The sequence below is a fragment of the Thunnus maccoyii genome, chromosome 10 (assembly GCF_910596095.1).
Source record: "Thunnus maccoyii chromosome 10, fThuMac1.1, whole genome shotgun sequence".
Classification (NCBI taxonomy): Eukaryota; Metazoa; Chordata; class Actinopteri; order Scombriformes; family Scombridae; genus Thunnus; species Thunnus maccoyii.
In genome coordinates, this window is record NC_056542.1 from 21,500,485 (window position 1) to 21,518,560 (window position 18,076).

The following is an 18,076-nucleotide window of genomic DNA, read 5'->3' on the forward strand; positions in this document are numbered from 1 at the left end:
CCCTTTCTAATGTGTGAATTTAAAACAAGCAATCTTAAAAGCTTCAGCTGCTACAGAAGTATAAAAGACAAAAATCATACACTAAAGGAGATTTGAACTTCTGTAAGAGGAAATTCTGAATCTCATGCCATTGATCAACCATTTGACGTCTATCTTGAGGCAGAGACTTCATCACAAAGTGGTCTAAAGTCATGTGAAAATGGTTGGGCAGATTGTGTAGAAGATGTATATGTTGAGACACTGGAACACAAACTTGCATCTCTTTTTCTGTGCATGCAAACAGTGTTATGGGTTTCTAAAAGTGCAATCCAAAAAATAGCTGAAGACTTTTATGACATTCTGCACTTTTCAAAATTTCATTCTCTTCAAAGAATCAAAGAGGTGCTTGCGAAACAATATTGAAATAGATGATTGTGTTGCTCAGGAAGTTAATGAGGCAATCTCATCCTGGTTCATGGAGCATTACAGGTTTTATAATCCCATATACACCTCATTTGGATGCAAGAGCTCACACAAACATTTTATGCCCTCATAAAATCAGAGCTCAATTCATTGTCTATGGAACAGCCCCAGATTTCACATCCTGCTGACGTCACCAGTAAGTCGTCTCTCTGACTTCTATGTATGAGTTGGGCTCAAAACTCAAAAATCTATGGGGGGTTACTTGAAAAAAGATGTACAGATGGGGATGCTGAACAAATCTGTAGCATTTAATACAACTTCACCTGTAGGTGGCGCTACAAGATTTAAAAAATGAGCTGATAAAGCAGCAGCAGCTTTCTACAATAATAGAGAGTTGGCTCATGTCTGCCTGGAGTATGGAGTATGACTTTTCACCCATCCTCATCCAGCAAATCAAGAGAGTGCTTCGCTCTTAAACGCTAACAAGACCAAGGGACACATCAATAATAGAGGTGGGCAAACAATATGTCAGCCAATGACAATTGAGGGCCAAGCTGTAGAGGTGATAGGTAGTTTTAAATATTTAGGAATGATTTTAGACATCATCTTAAATTTTAATGAACACTTCTTACATTTTTAAGAAGGCAATGCAAAGATTGTTTCTTTTAAGGAAATTAAATGGCTTTGATGTCATGAGCAAAGAAGTCATGAGGAGGGTTTACACCAGTCAAGTGGAAAGTATAATTTCCTACAACATCACATGCTGGTACAAAAATTTAGGGGCTAGAAGCAAAAGCAAGCTCACAAAAACAGTTATTATTAGAGATTATTAGATTATACAGAACCCCCAGAGACAGTTGGTGGAGCTGTACACCACACAAAGCAGGAGGAAAACATTAATAGTTAAGGACCCTTCACATCCTCTGTTTAATGAATTTGAAAAACTCCCTTCTGGAAGATGATATAGAGTGCACACAGCAACAAAAGACATCTTTAAGAGATCTTTTATTCCATCCTATGTTATCTTACTAAACAAATGACTTCTTATTAGTTATTACTGCTGCTGTTTTTATGACGTCTATGTAAGATATGTACTTATTGTTATTATTTAGCACTTCTATCCCAAATGTTTATTATTACAGGTCCACTTATTTATTGTCTTTATCTCATGTATTTTAACCCATGGCAGAGGAAGTATTTAAGTGTATTCATATCTGTGAAGCCAAAAACGAAATACCACATGAGTGGACAATAAAGATGTCTATTCTTTATAGTGTTCAAAGATTAATTATTGCTTTCTGTCAGTGCTATGCTATGTATATTCAAGTATGAACATGTGTAAAAAAAAAAAAAAAAAAAAAAAAAGAGAGAAATTTAAATGATTTCATAGGAAAAATATAATATAGAGAAAAATAATAAAGTGTGTTTCTGTGTGATGTTTTTGATTTTATCTGCTTTGATTAAAGAATTATCACCTGGCTGCAAACGTCTGGCCCGGTAAATGAGGACTTTGTCAGAACATTCTGAGTGATTATTTCATAAATCATTATTCTTATTCATCTCTAAAGTTTGATTATCGGTTTACATGTAAGTTTCATTCAAAGTTTCAAACATTTAAGCCTTTAACCCAAAAGAATATTTGAAGGACATTTTATTACACAGACAAGTGAGATATTCAGCATTAGACATTCAGAGGTGTGCGTCCTTAACATTGGTTTTGAATCAGACAAAATAGATATCTGTTCATCTCTCAGTCAGTGACCTCGAGAGAAGTTCTGGTGAATTCAAAATGTCTCATTTTTCAGTATTCATGTCAAAACTCCCTGGATGACTGTGGATAGAAACACAGGTCTTTTCAGTTATTCTGATTGATCAGACCTCTGCTTCGCTGCGTTGTACCACCTTAACAGGTGTAACAGGTAGCAGATGTCAATCAAGCACACACCTGTACGCACCCACACAGTCCTGAGAAGAGGTCTGATCATGCAAAAGAAGTGGAAACACCTGTGGGTGTGTACTGCAGGTAAGAAAGGCCTTTATACGTTCTTAAACAAGCTTCCAGTATGATGAGTTAGGTTTGAATTTACGCAACACACAGTTTTAGTGTGCTGTCTTAACAATGGAGCTCTCTTTTACCAAACGAGAAACATTTATTTTGGCTGCTGACATTAGTTCACTGAAATCAGATAAAATTCTTTCTTTTTTTGTGGCTAACTGTACCTTAATTTTGCTTTATGCTCATTAACTTTTTAGGTTGCACCTCGTTGGCTACTACTACTCAAACTACTGTATATTATATGATTAATCCATGACATAACAACCATATTTGTGCAGTTAGTTTGTGAAATACGTTGTGTTGTTTTGCAGGATGTCTCCTTTTTGTCAAGGCATTTTTGACTCATGCAGTTTTAACTTACCAAAGGTGATGCAGACACTCATATGTTTAGCTGAGAAAGTACTGAGACCAAATAACAACGATACATAATACTGAAAACACAATCAACTGATATATGAGATAATGTGCTGGTACTTCAAAGAAAATGTATTGTGAAGTATTGGAAGATAATTGTTTTTGGACATTAGTCTTTCATTACAATCACTAAGAATAATGACTAAAATGTTAGAAAAACCAAATGTCTATGAGGAATTTTGATAACAGAATTTTTATAAAATTCGACACCTTTTGAAGAGATAATGAGTAGAAAATGCAAAATGAATGTAGACAGCATATTAGTCTACAAGGAGCAAAAACACAAGAACATGTTGCTAGTGGCTGGCTAAATGTTCATTACCCTTGCAAACAGGGGCCAACTTTCATTATTGCATCAAGAAAGGAAACTGATATTCTTTATTTGGTAAAGAGCATCCATTTAACAAAATTAGCTTTTGCCTTCTGGAAAAACAAGGTGCACTTTAACTTCCTGGCTCAACTCCAGAAAGGTAGTAGATTTACTGAAGCTGTGAAAATATGCTCTTTGTATATATATCTATATGGAGAGAGTAGTACACTGAGAGAATACAGTATGTTACTATGTTAAAAGGGTTTTAAAGTTTGACTTCTATGTGCATATAAAATAAAACAACAAATGAAAAAAGCTTTTTGACTTTTATTTTCTGCACAGATAGAGGTTGAGAAGCAAAGCAACCCATCTCAAGCTTAGTAAAAAAAAGTCCAAGTTAAACTCTGTGGTCAAAGAGAAGCTGTGTAAATAACATTATCTGTCTGTACAGATCTAAAAGGGAGTGTACTGTAGCATAGCAGTGATTTAAGTATATTTTGTTGTTGCTTGTCCCATTTACTTCTTTCCCCCTGGTTATCATTAGTTAACTGTGAACTCAGGCTGGATCAAAACACAGCACACACACAGGCATCTCTGTGTCAAAGGGGAACAGACAGATGACACATGGGAAAAAGAGGCAGCCACTCTGAGAGCCTCATCAGAGATTAAACAGCTTGGGACATGTGTCGCATAGAGAGGGCTTGACTTGATGCTGTTACTGAGAGGGAGAGTAGATATTGAACACTAACAAGTAGAAAACAAATACAACTCACTGACTCTCGGAGTTACTAAATAGAGATTTGATTTTATATATATGTCACTGACAACATAATGCAATTATGTGGTTTATGGTTTATAATTCTTCAGCCTTATTAAACACTAACTTAAAAATATTTTAATATCATTCAAACTTTGAGAAAATGTTTCAATGAAGCTTTATTTGTTACTCACTCTTTCCGCCATACAAACAATACTAAAATAATTAGAAACCAATATCATACACTCACACACACACAGTCACAGTCAGTATATTTGATCACACGTACGTGTGCAAAAAACACATACAAAAAAATATCTTCACAATCATTATTAAGTTATTCAAATAGCTGCTCATCCTGACAACCCATTCATACTGTGTATGTGCCACTAATTGCTCCTTTCCCTGCACTAAAAACACATTACCAACATGTAGACATACAGTGCCATGAACATATTATTGATAACGACAAATTTAAAAGGTTACGACCATATCAGTTAATATAGACTTCAAAAAAACAAGATGTTAAAGCAAAGCCGTTCTTGGGGAGAGTGTTGTTACTTTTCAGTGCACATATCTCTTGAGGAGTTTATATGCGGACAGTGACTGCCGTGGGGGATTTAATGTATCACCATCAGCATTGAGGGATTTTTGTCAAGTCTAAATGTTGTAATATAAGCACAAGGAAAGGGCCTCTTGCAAAGAAATGTCTCTGAGTTGTGCTAATATGCAGTCAAACATTAAAATAATCAACAAAAAATAAATATTGCTGCATTTAATCCAAATAAACCAAGAGATAAAAGATTAAGCCAGAAAGAGATTTGTTCTAATTAGTTAAACTGCACCATTTTTGTTTCCCCTAAAATTCTGAATAATTCCTCTGGAGAATTCATTTAATAATTAGTGTTAATACAATGTTGTACTTCTCAATACAATCCAACACTTATTTGTGAACTAGGTCCTCGTCCACAGCAAAGCAAAGAGGTATGATTTTTTTATGTGACACAGTCAGATATCAGCTTCTGTCCTGATAGAAAAACAAGAAACATCTGTACATAGTATTTGATGTTTTTCTTCTTCTAACAGGTTATACTCTTAGGCGCTACATATTAAGAATCAGAAGATCGAGTCAATATGTAAACTGAGTCACGAACAGGCCTGTCCAAAAGACACATTTTCACTCCTGTCTGAGTTCTAAAGCAGGCAATAAGCTGCATGTAAGATCGTGTCTCCAACATGATTTAATCAACATGATAAATATATACCCAATGGGATTAGGCAACTTCTAAAATGCATTTAAAAGGACACCCTAACACTTTCAAGTGTGACTTTTCTTCACTAGGCACTGTTACTCTATCAAAAAAAAAAAAAAAAAAGGTTCCTTAATTGCAACCTGTTAGCATTGTTAGCAAACCTCATTATAACCAACCTTTAAATGCAGCTAAAAGCTAACATGCTAGCCTTCAGCAGATAGCACCGATAATAACCAAACCTTTGTGCCACTTTTAAAACTCCCAATGAACCCATACCTCACATGAGTGATAACGGAAAACAGAATAATAATTAATAAATTTAAAAAAAAAATCGTTTTTGCTTTCACTGTGCTTAACTCACCTGAAATCACAAACAACACCTTCTCATTAACTTCCCCTGTGCATGCGTAAAAGCTAGTGAAGAACAATAAAAGTTAATTTTGGTGAGAAATTGTAACCATATATACTTTCTGCTCATGGTTGGTATGAAGTTGCATTGGGAGATGCTGCAGTGTGACAGTTTCAGTCAGTCCCACATGGCTTACCTTCATTACTTCATTCAGCAGTTCAGACAGTACAAACAACCAGCAGATGTCTCTGTTAAATCAACCTGCAGCTGCTGATAAGCTCTGGTAAATCTACAGTTTTCAAATGCGTCCTTTCTCACATCATTAACACAGTACAATGCTCCTACTGACAAGAAATACATTTGACTACTAGATTCCTATTTATGGTCATATTTTCCATCAGTTACCTCCAAAAAGAGGAATTTCAAATGCATTTCCTCTCAGTGTCACCACAGCTTTTTGTTCAGTTACTACTGTATCATGATATCAGGTATCCAGCACCGTTCACATGATAAGCACTAACACAGAGAATTGTGTCACTACTAACTTCCCAACTGCTTCAGCGTGAAAACAGATTTCTTGGGGAAAGTGGAATGATTACGCTCCTTAAATTATTGGAAATCATTTCCTTTTGCTTTTCAACTGTTAACATCAATTCATGCTCATACAGTAAAGCCAAGGATCCATCCATAGTAACTATAATAAAGTATTCATCTGTTAATGGTCATATCTCCTCACCTGGAGGAGCTGCAGTCCTTCATTTGAAGACTTCATTAGTATTGGTTTCAGCGGACACTTTGAGAGCTGCATGGTCTAATTGGTATTTCAAGTGGGTTTCCACCCGGCCAGTAAAATCTAACAGCGGGGGAAATACCTACACAAGTCCACAGTTTTGTCACAACAAAGTCCACAGATTGGTGGGATGTAACAGTGGGTAATCTCTTTCTCTCTCTCTCTCTCTCACACACACACACACACACACACACACACACACACACACACACACACACACACACACACACGTATATATATATATATATATATATTTAGCATCCTCTGGGCACAGTGGGTGCAGCGGGTACATGGGCTCTCCCTCCTCTTGCCATGCTCTTTTGTTGTGGCCACACAAGGGCAGCCTTTGTGTGCCATCAGAGTGTGACAAAGTATGAGCGTGTCTAAGAGAAAGTATGTGCATAATTTGTCTCCTAGTGTCTTTTTGTGCGTGTGTGTGTGTGTGTGTGTGTGTGTTGTGACCCTGCGTGTCCCTCTGTTTATGCGCTGCTCTCCCGCTGTGCTGGCTTAGATCCCACCATTTCGGCAGGACAGAGCAGATAGAGGACAGGAGAGAGAGTGTGCCTCCTTTCTGTCCTCACACTGTAGCATTGTTGTTGGAGTGGGTACGTCGGGGTTGAGATGGGAATGAAAAGGGGGGAAAGCGGAGGAGAGTGTCCTTCCTGTGGAGGAAAGCGGCAAGCGTCCCGGGAGTGGTGGCACCAGAGACGTTGCCTCAGCTAATGTGTCTCTTTCCAGTCTGCCTGCTGAGCTTATGTTTGTATTGTCTTGATTTTGCAATATGGCAGAAAGTCTTATCCCATGTACATCCAATGCAATAGGTCCATATCCTGTATCAAACTGTACCATACTCTGTATTGTCCTGAAAATAAATAACATGTTTTCCCATTTTTAGTTGCTGAATGCCTTTTAGGGATTATTCATTTGTCTTTGAGAGAACACCATGGACTGAGAGCCTGGTAAAAAAAAAAAAAAACAAGCGTAAAGAGGGGATTTTCACTCTACTTTGTCATTGTTGTTGGAGTGAACAGGCTGGCACTGGGGTGAGCACGAAGACGAGAGGGAGGAGGAGGCGGAGGAAAATGTTTTACTGGTGGCAGAGAGTTCCTTGGGTTTGTGTTTCCGATGCAGGGCGATCGCAGCCAGAATGCTGATGATGTGCACGTGGAAGTACATGGACCTAGGAAAGAGAGGAGGGCAATTTTGTAACTTTGTCAGCTATGTAATGTAAATAGAGATGTTGATGTCAGAAGGATGATGCTACATAAAAACAACGACAAAAAAGCAGATCACAAAATATCACGTTAAAACATAAAACATAAAAAATGAGAGAATTCTGGGGCTAAACTCCACTTTGCTTCACCCATTAAAAAAGACATCAGCAGATAGAAATGGCACTGTTGGCATAGTGGCTCCTAATGTACCATTTATGCCACTAAAAGCCTGCAAATACATTACTACTCTCTATATTTTTAACCATTTAGATTTGAATTTTGCAGCAGAGGAAATTTTAAGCATGACGATTTCACAGCTAGTAGAGTGGATTCTCAGAAATACTACTAAATACTACTTAACCTTCAAACTACAGACAAAATTAAGGCAATACATCCTGTGCTCTGCCAAAATGTAACTGGTTCTTACTTTTCATTGAAGAGGACAAGAAGTGTTAAAGGCAGGCTCAATATACCTGTAATAAGTCATAGTGGGTTCTACTGCCAGAAGTAGAAAGGGCATGACAGTGTAGCAGATGGCCAGTTGAGTGGCTGCCCAAGTTAAGATGTCGTAACTCAGTTTCAAGCCTCTGGAGCCCAGGAAGCAGTGGCGGACAGACTTCCGTACCTTGTGGACAAAGAGAGATGAAAATACAGAGAGGGTTTGTTTGAGCTTAGTTGTTTATGTTTAACTAACCCAATAGAGAGGCAAAGTGAAACCAGAACTTCTCGTTTCTGTTCCAAAAATAAGAAAATCTTATTCAAAATACTCAAACTAAATATCCATCCTTGGAACATAACTTTTCTCACCAGTATATCTTGTGTTTCACTCCATAAATTTAGGTGAGGACAGTACTTAAAAAAAAATATTGTTTTAGGTTTTAACAAACCCATAAGCCCTACAGTACCACTGTATTTAATTTGTTCTTATTAATTTAGTGTTAATTTGAATTTCCAGTGGAGGAACAGTACTCACAGCTCGTGCCGCCATGGTGATAGGGATGGCGGTGATGAAGGTGAAATAGTACCCTGGATAAACACCGTGCCACAGGGCAGACAGGATAAAGGTAAAGGCCAACCGGTGCCTGGGGGCTCGGTCATAACACACGCTGAAGAGGGGACAGGAAATGAGCATGTTCAAAATAATCTGTAGAATAAATGGAAAGTAGATGGGATTTTCTGAGCGTGTACATAAAGTTCACACTTGCAGCACTTACGTTTTGAGCCAAATTCCTGTTCGAATATTCCAGTTGTCTATGAATGTCTTGAAACTGGTTGCTGTCTGAAAAAGATAAATATACAACCATGACCACCTAATGGTAACTGTGTGCTCAAATCTTAAATAATTGAAAGACTCTGACCCACACATATGAATTTGAACACAGTACTGAAAGACTACGTTCTTCTTTTTAATTATGTGAAACATTGTGGTTACCTCAATCCCCAAGATGTTGAGGTTGCAGATGAGATCCCAGGATGGTTTTCCATTTTCATCTATCCCTAAGAAACCATAACCTGCAGCGTTGTTGACAGCATCAGCTGACAACACAGAGGAAAAAAAAACAAAACATGACTTACATGGCGATAAAATTTCAGCTTGTGTTTTGCGAAGCTGAAACACACACACATTGCTCACCTAATGTCCAGGCGAAGTAGAATTTGGGCCTTGCTGCTTGTATGGAGAAGAAAGCATAGGTGAGCCTGGTGAGGAAGGGGGCGTGGCTGACAAAGTGGGGGTCCACATTGTACGCTATCGGCAAGGCCCGGGTCACAGTGAGGAAGAACAGCATACAGCCACAGCAGACCAGCAGCTTTTGACAGACAGCGTTCTGCAGAGACAATGGATGTGACTGAAACACACATTCACAACTGGTCCAGGTGAGCTTGAGTTAAGACAGAAAATGGAGTCATATTTTGGAACAAGAATGAAAAAAATACTGACAGAGCCACTGTGGGTGTGTGAAGATGTTTAACATGTCAATGGCTACATATTTATTGTGATATTTGAAAATGAGAAAGTTGAGACATTAATAACGTCTGTTAATGACGACATGATACGTTGTTATAAGGATTTCTTATATCAACTCTTTCAAACAAATTGTTTTTTCTGTGCTATTCTTTGGCTTCAAATAATGATAACAGAAATAAAAAATAGAAATACAGAAACCAGACTCTGGTTTGTGCATATGAATTTAATCCTGTTCCTATTGGCAAGAGCATATTAAATTTCTAGATGTAAAATCAGAAGAGGGAGCCAGGAATGGATCGAGGAACTTACCAGAGGTGACAGGTCTGGAGCCTTATCATAGCCATTCTGCCCATTACACGTCCCAGAGTGCTGCCTGAGCCTCCTGCTAATGTGTCTGCCCTCTATGAAGTCTATGTAGTCCTTATAGTTACTGCATGGTCCCACCAAGACACTCAGGAAATTGAGATTGTAACTCAGGTACTCAATGAGAGACGGCCTCACGCTGCAAAAAGTACAAAAGGAAAAATAATTGAAAACAAAGAAGAGAACTCATTGGTTTGTAGCGTGACAAGGGAGATGACTTCAGGTGAAATGCAACAGCGCTGTTACATGTTCTCATTTATGTTGCATGGGAAAAGTTGGAGAAAAGCATGCTATATTATTTTTAACATCATCATCATCAAGAGTCAAGTATAGTAAACCTCTGCTATATCACTGTGAGGCCAATGAAAAGCTTAGCTTACATAAAAGTGCACATTTTGTGAATGACAAAAAAAGTGACTTTACAAAATCTCACATCAGTACAATATGAAACGTTATTAGCTTTTGATTGGGTTCCTTGGATATTTAAACTAGTATTGGGTATCAAGAACCAGTAACGAATTGTAGCCAGTTCCAAATACTGAACAACCAGTGAATAATTAAAATAATATTTCTTTCAACATGCTTATTGATTCTTTTAAACAAAGTTTTAACCAATTGCACTTCTGTCTACATTGCTGTTTACACATACATGAAAGCATGTGTACAATGTTTACAGTTTATTTTCTGATTCAAAAAATATGATAAGAAGACGAAAAAAGCACAATCGGAATCGGGATCAATAAAATGTTAATGATTCCCAACCGCACCAGGAACACAGGACTCTTTAAGTAAAATATCAAACGTATCACCAAATGTAGAGCTGCGGGATTCTTATCATTGGGATACATTCCAAAATGATTTTGGAATGGCATGCATGGTTCACTGATGAATGTGGTTTAAATCTATTCACATGCATAAAAATGTAATATTTTCCATGCAAAATGATGCCTATTTTCTAAGTTCCCAGCATGCTTTTTACATGAACAAGCTATTCACCATGGTTGCACCTCCTTGTCATTGTCCTTCGTGGCTACAGGAAAAGACAGAATAATTTATTCTTTAAATAAGGTGGTAATTCAGATGCAACCTTGTGTGCATCCATACTTTGACAGAATCATTGGGTCCAGATACCAAGAAGAGAGTCAGCTAACTTCAGTGGGGAAAAGGGGGAGAAATCACATCTAAGAGCTCAGTGCATTGCCTTGTCTCCAAATCGTCTATCCCCTGATGTCTCACACAGCCACATATAATAACCACTGTATAAAAAAAAAGATTGTCAAAAAGAAGTCATTAGTCTGCCATTTCTGAGGTTAAAACTTACTTTATAGCCATGAACTTCTGTTCCGGCGACAGATTTTCTTCCTTCTTACACATACCTGAAAAAAGAGGTTTAAATCATCAGTAACTTTGTTTGGGAGTTTTCACTATTTCACAATCTGATTTACACCTTTTTCATGTAAGATGTTTTGACATGATACAGTAGGAAAAGCACAGGTGTAAATAATAAAATTAATGATGGCTGAATTCCATTTAGCTGCTTCAGTTTCAAGGTCGTGGTATTGTCCATGCTGACATACTGGGACGCTTGAACAGAGCCATCGTAAATGTTATTAGTAACACCTGTGCTTTCCCTACTATGAAAAGTCAACATGTCTACTGTGTAAAAGGTCACTCTTAAACGTTGAGTAATTGCCTTCACTATCAAAGGCGTGTCAATATCTGTGTGCATTTGAGCGTGTACAGTATACGTGTGTGTGTGTGTGTGTGTGTGTGTGTGTGTGTGTGTGTGTGTGTGTGTGTGTGTGCATCCACTCCACTGTCTTACCGTCATGGAGCTGGAAAGCCAACGTGGTGATCTTCTGGGTTACTATCATCAAGGGCCTGAGCAGAAAAGATGTTATTGCTTAATTCAACTGTACAAGTTTGAAGGGAAAAAGCTGATATCCACTGCTGCTGAATAATGTTAGATACAGAGATTCTGAGGTGAGTAAATAAACATACAGTAAGTACCTAAGAACAAATACTTTTAATATACATAAACAAGTGTCATAATTCTAACTCACATAATACTGTTCCCCAGAAATTGGTAGCATCAGCTAGTACAGTTTATAGTATAGCGACTAGTGTAATGTTTTAAAACTCCATGACCATGACAGCTGGGCGAGCAGCATGTTTGATCAGGATTTTGTTTTAGTGAAAGAGAGAGCTTTCCAGTCACTCATTATACATGAAACAAGCCACGTCCTGAGCAAACGCCTACTGAATCTCTGTGTGAGACAACAGAATTTATCTTCCCCTGTGAATCCCTTCATTCTTTTCCACTGGTGTCAAGTCAGGTCACTTATTAATCCAATGAAATTCATTCAAATCCCCAGATTTTCACTCGCTATTATATCTCCTTGAAACCAGTACAACAAGATCTTCATCTTTTCAAGCTTGCAGTGTTCAAGAGAAAATCATCTTCTTAAGTTGCTCCATTAAATACTCTAGTTTTTTTCACTTATTTACGATGCAATAAACAGTAAATTTAACTTGTACTTTTAACCTTGGCGCTTCAGACATTGTTATCCAGAACAACACACAATATATAACATTAGAACGTGGTGTAAAGAGTACACTGGTTCAACATGCAAAATATGTACAATAAGTCCTGTTTGTGTTAGGTTTCCTATAAGCCACACGTTTTCCAGTTCAGTTTCAGTTTTCTACTGGGAAGTAGCCATTGCAGATACCAGTAAGTACTGGAAGTGAGGCGACAGTTGAGGGTATGAAGGTCCTGTACAGTAAGTTTGAACAGACCAGTTTCACACCCCCTCCTCTAGTTTAATTCACAGATAGAGACCTCTCTGTCCCAAGAATGTGAGCATGTGTGCACAAAGGCACACAAGCACACATAAACTCCATCTCTCTCTCTCTCTCTCTCTCTCTCACTCTCTCTCACACTCTCTCACACTCTCTCACACTCACACACTGGTTCCTGTGTGTGAGTGGGCTGCATTGTGTGCACAGCATGGAAAACCGAGGCAGAGAGGGGCTGGCCGTGTGGCTGGCAGTGCCAGTTCAATGAGAGTTGGCAGTTGGCTTTAGAGAAACATTTTCAGGGTGCCAGCCAATATGTGAAACACGCCACCGCTGTAGCCTACAGACTCTGTTTTTCCATGTAAAGTTAGCACAGCACACAAGATTTTGACCCAGTTCGATTTCAATTCTGCTGCCTTGCACACATTGAGAAAAGATCAGCTCATGGAAATGTTCTCAGAAAAAAAACAGCAGCACAGAATACAGACTCTAGATGAGTGTTTGACATCTTCTTAGAGGGAAAGTGACACAGGATATCAGGGAACACAAAAGTGGAAAACCAGAAAATCGCCCACATAAATGGATGTTATGCCAGAAAAAAACAAACTAAATCACAGAGTCTTTGCTTGACCTGATTATTTCATTCAATTCTGGGTAAGTAGCGTAAATATAGTTACACATATGAACACCATCTCCTGTGATTCACAATCATTTATCTGTCCAATCTAAAAAGCTTAAAGAACCTGGATCTCTAATTCAATATATGACCCTACCAAAAGCTGACTCATAGTCCTGGCTGCTCATCACGAAAGTCACGCGGAGTGCAAGTGAGGCTGCCAGCAAATCCATCCACACCAGGACTGTGCAAAAAAGCTGCTGAATACCAGCAAAGTCTACAGTCACCTTTAGGAGCACAATTGCACACAGAACACGCTATTTCCCACTTTATCTGCCATGAATATTTCCAGTAAAACCACTGGTACTACCTCGGGCATTATCCTGACAAAGCATATGTGTTGGAACCTCCATGTTCAGTTACATATCTGTCTGTTTCTTTGTAAATCCTGGCAGGTTTCTACACCCTACAAGGAGATAATATGAAAACAATTACCAGCTTTGGATGCAGAGTTTTGATTTCAAAATACTGTCATTATGTTGCAATCTTTCATTTATGAAATAATGAGCAATAACAGTCGCTGCCTATCTTCTGTAAGAGGAAATCCCCTCATGTTTTTCCTTTTTCCCAGTTCTGCTTTCGCCACGTTTTTATGATCCATGTGAGTATGTAATGTAATGAAAAGAAACACTTCAAACAAAGAGTATACTGCCTCCTCCTTTAGAAGCCGCCTTGTTTGTAACACAACAAAGTCACAGTTGCCAGGAGGCAGCGACTACCTTAACTCTACCTGGCTAGACAAAGTCAACTCTGAGCAATCCATACACTGCCGCTTTTTAATCAGTGGTGTTGTATTTACACAGGGCCGTGGCACTGGTAACTGTGCAAGCAGATACCAAACTGTTTGAAAAGTGATAACATCAGAACTGCTCTAAATGACTAATATGCTATCACCAAAAAGGTGTGGCAAAGAGAGAGAGTACAGGAGTTGAGGCAACCTCACCCAGAGAAGTCAGTGGACAGTATTCCATAGTTAAAGATGAAGACTCTGCTCACTTGGCACACTGTCAGGTAGCCCATAGCCGTCACCATGGAATACCTGTATGTTGAGGAATGAGCAAAAACAATATCAGACGAAAGACAATTAAGATGTTGTGGTGACAGTCACAATACCTGTAAATACTCCTGAGTAGGGCTGACATATATATTGGTCATTTACTAAGCAGCTTTTAATGTCTTGGTTGATTAAATTATTTCACAGTATAATCTTATACTACCGGTCATGGAAACGATCACATCTCTGGCATCGATGTTTATGAATGGTATTTGCATTATGGAACTTGAAGCGCTTTTTTGCCAAACACACAGATACACAGTTTGTATCACATTTCTGACATTTTTGTGCTGATAGAACATCTACAGCAGGGGGATTTTGGCATAGTTTTGGAGATCTTCGTCTGCTTTCTCTACATATTATTATTTGACATCATGACCTGCTATCTAAAGTAGCTGGTTCAAGCTCAAATGAACAAAGTGTTCATAAGTATAGCAACTCAGAAAAAAGATTTAACATTAAGATTATCACAACAGAATCTTAGATGTCACATACTGATGTGCTGATGTGAGTGTGCACTAAAGTGTCCTCACTTTACCTTGATTCATTCAGAGTTACCTCTTCTGACTGTGTGCCAGTGATGCAGAAGTGTGTGATGTGTATGTGTATTTAAGCTAGGACACGGTTGACACTGTTTTTCTTCCTTCCCTGCAGGTAATCCCTTTACACGTGAATACCAGAGCAACCAATCAAACCTCATTATACTGCTCCATTCATAAAGAGAAAGAAACTACCATCACATACTTGAGCCGGTTTGTTTGCCCTGATACAAGCTAGCAAAACAAACAACCAAATATGAACATTTATGTTATGAACCCACAGAAATACATTCTAACAATAGCTGCAAAGACAGGAACTTCAAAAATGCACGCAAACACAACAACAGTCCTACAGTCACCATTGATCTAACAGACTGGTCCAGCTAGTGTGTCAGGCTGCCTTTCACCTGACGTGTTTTATGCTATTTCCATGCTTTCAACAACAGTATTTTAGTCCAGGACACATTTAAAGGGGAGATAATGGGGCGGGGTGCATTGCACTGCAGTTTGTGTTGGAATGTGTGGCAGGGAGAGGATGAATGGGACATTTCAAAGCTGTGAACAACAAGAAAGATTTTGGTTTAAACGTCCAAAAATGGACTCAGTAAGACAAATAAAGTGTCAATATCGTTACCATTGTCTAGACTATCTGCCCACTCCAGTGCCATTTGCACTGAACTCACGAGACCCAGTGGTCTTTGTCCAGCAAACACATGCCTATGACGTTAAGAGTTTCTGGGCTGAGCTTGTCTGACAAGTTTTACTTGAAGACAAAAGTAACAAGAACTGAAGAACACCACTATCATGGAAATGATAAGCAGCTGTTGCAGTAGCTCTGTTATCCACTTGTCAGCTTGATGACAGACAGACAGGTCAGTCTGGTCTAGAAATGACACATGTAGCAACTTATTGATTATGGAGTACAAAAGAATTGTGTCTATCCATAACCAAACCAACCGTGCTGTGACACATGTCATACCTGCATAGTAAGGATTCTTCATACCTTTCCATTCAAGACATGTGGCAAAGGGGCACTGATTGACCAGAAAACAGCAATAAGGAATCCATTTGATTCCACAAAATATTTAATATGTTTAATTGGCACAAATTTTAGCACATTTCAGCACTCCAGCATTTCAAAAAAATTGTGTCCATAACATAACCATTTCCCAGACTCCGATGCGGATTTCCTTTTAAGGTATGAAGACCAACACTGACCTGTGTACATAGTTTATATCAGCGTTTATGATGATTAAGTAGTTTACAACCACCACAGTCAGGATGTGAGCTGAGTACCTGCAGAAGAGGACACACACACACGTGCACACCATCAGAAAATATGTCACAATACTAATATGTGAATAATACAGTGTTCTTTATTTACAAAGGATGTGTAACCTTATGCCGTATGTGTCAGTATCACCTAGACATGTTTACCCTGAAACCTGTTTACTCACCTCCTTACTTATCTCCTTTCTGTTCATTCTTATTGTCTACTGCCTGATTATCCTCTTGTGATTATAGACTGCTACATTCTGCACTGGGCCCTGCATCAGCCCCATCTATGTGTTAGAAAGTTAGACCGATAACCGATGAGGGCAAAACTGCTCAGCTGTCAACTATTGAAGATAGTTACCCGCCACGTACAGTATATTCACTGAAAACATGTTGGCAATCAATTTAAATTGGCTCAATGAAGTAATACGAAGAGGTTTAGCCTCTCATGAGAGAAAATGAATGGAGCACTGTGTGGCGACAGTATCATACAGTACCATCCAAAGCAGAAGATGAGAAAGGTAATGCCGAGGAGAGTGGCCACAGCGTGCCTGACCAGGGGATTGGCATGGCTAGGACTGAGGTAGAGACGAAACCAGAAGGCAGCAACCATGGCAAACAGTTGGCATGTCAAAAAATTCACCTGTGTGGGAGAGATAGATTTTTAGGATGGTGGTTTACAGGTGTTCAAAATATCCCGCAAACTCCTGATACTATAGCAGGGGCTATTTGTGACAGTGTGGTAAGGTTATAATGGCTTGCTTCATCATCCTCAGTAGTATATAATATCAATTCTATAGGGATAGACTAACAAAAGCTTGATATTCTAAATTAAGCCTGATTTTTTTTAAAATTTGACATCTTCAGTCTCATGCCATTTTGGAGAGAAAAAAAAACATCCACAGCGTTTTTTACCATTACAATTATGAGCTAAAATGTGGGTGTTGGTGACTTTTGAGGAATCACTGCATGTCTCTCTAACAAGTGACATGATGTTAGTTGACAGACTAAACATTCATGATGGGGACAGCTATTCGGGAGACAAACAGAACTTGGGAAAATGCTCTTTAATTCCTCTGGATGTTCCTACCTGGTCAAGAGGAAAGCCCAGGTATTCACTGACTGGCAGCAGCCACTTGGATCCAGTGGTTTTAAACGCAGTGTCCGCCCGCTCGCCCATCCTGCGTAGTTTTCCTGTCGCGACGCCTCAATGCTCCCGGTTGTCTTTTTCCTCTTTTTTTTTTTTTTTTAAAGCTAAATGGTTACTATTTTGTGTGACTGATATACATTGTTTGTCCGAAAGGTCCCGTGACAAGTCAAACCAGGAGTGTTGAGACCAAGCAATGCACTCTCCAGCTCTCCCTCCTCCTCCTCCTCCTCCTCCTCTTCCTCTCGGTACCAGTTAAGTCTGACAGACACAGAATGATGGGAATGATCAGCACTTCCTGTCAAGTCTTCAAATAAAAGTCAAGTTCAGGAACATGCAAATGGAGGTTTTATAGTGTACTACAAACAGAAAGCAAATTACGATATGTACTCTCTGTAATGAGAAACCTGTTCTACGGTCTTGTTTCCTTGCAGACATGCCACTAAAGACACCTTTTACTTACAGGTAATAATTGGTCTATCACATACATTTTGATTGTGTATTTTTACTTCTTTTCAAATGTGCCACTAGGCTATCTTGTGATTTTTTTTTTTAAACCAAATAAACCGCAATGTAAACACTATATGTGCAGATAAACGTGAGTGTGTCTTGTCTGGTACATTTAAGACACTTTAATGAAGTCTAACGTATGAAAGCCACCTCACGTACTTCCGGTGTTCTTCAGGCTGTATGTTAAACTTGACGCAACATG

General features: G+C 38.7%; 1 protein-coding gene across 2 annotated transcripts; it reads right to left on the bottom strand.

Moving 5' to 3' along the window:
- Positions 1 to 6,534: 6,534 nt before the first annotated feature.
- Positions 6,535 to 17,829, bottom strand: mboat1 (membrane bound O-acyltransferase domain containing 1). Of its 2 annotated transcripts, XM_042425195.1 has the most exons (13): positions 17,308 to 17,829; positions 16,715 to 16,860; positions 16,161 to 16,238; positions 14,293 to 14,388; positions 11,700 to 11,755; positions 11,196 to 11,250; positions 9,821 to 10,013; positions 9,179 to 9,371; positions 8,978 to 9,081; positions 8,760 to 8,824; positions 8,519 to 8,651; positions 8,019 to 8,170; positions 6,535 to 7,511 (listed from the first exon to the last, which is right to left on the bottom strand). In XM_042425195.1, exons 1-13 carry the CDS (start codon positions 17,395 to 17,397, stop codon positions 7,328 to 7,330), a joined length of 1,545 nt encoding a protein of 514 aa, XP_042281129.1. In that variant the 5' UTR covers positions 17,398 to 17,829; the 3' UTR covers positions 6,535 to 7,327. The 2 variants fall into 2 exon arrangements, with proteins under 2 accessions (XP_042281129.1, XP_042281130.1); XM_042425196.1 differs by lacking the exon at positions 17,308 to 17,829 and having other exon boundaries at positions 16,161 to 16,504; positions 16,715 to 16,806.
- Positions 17,830 to 18,076: the final 247 nt, after the last annotated feature.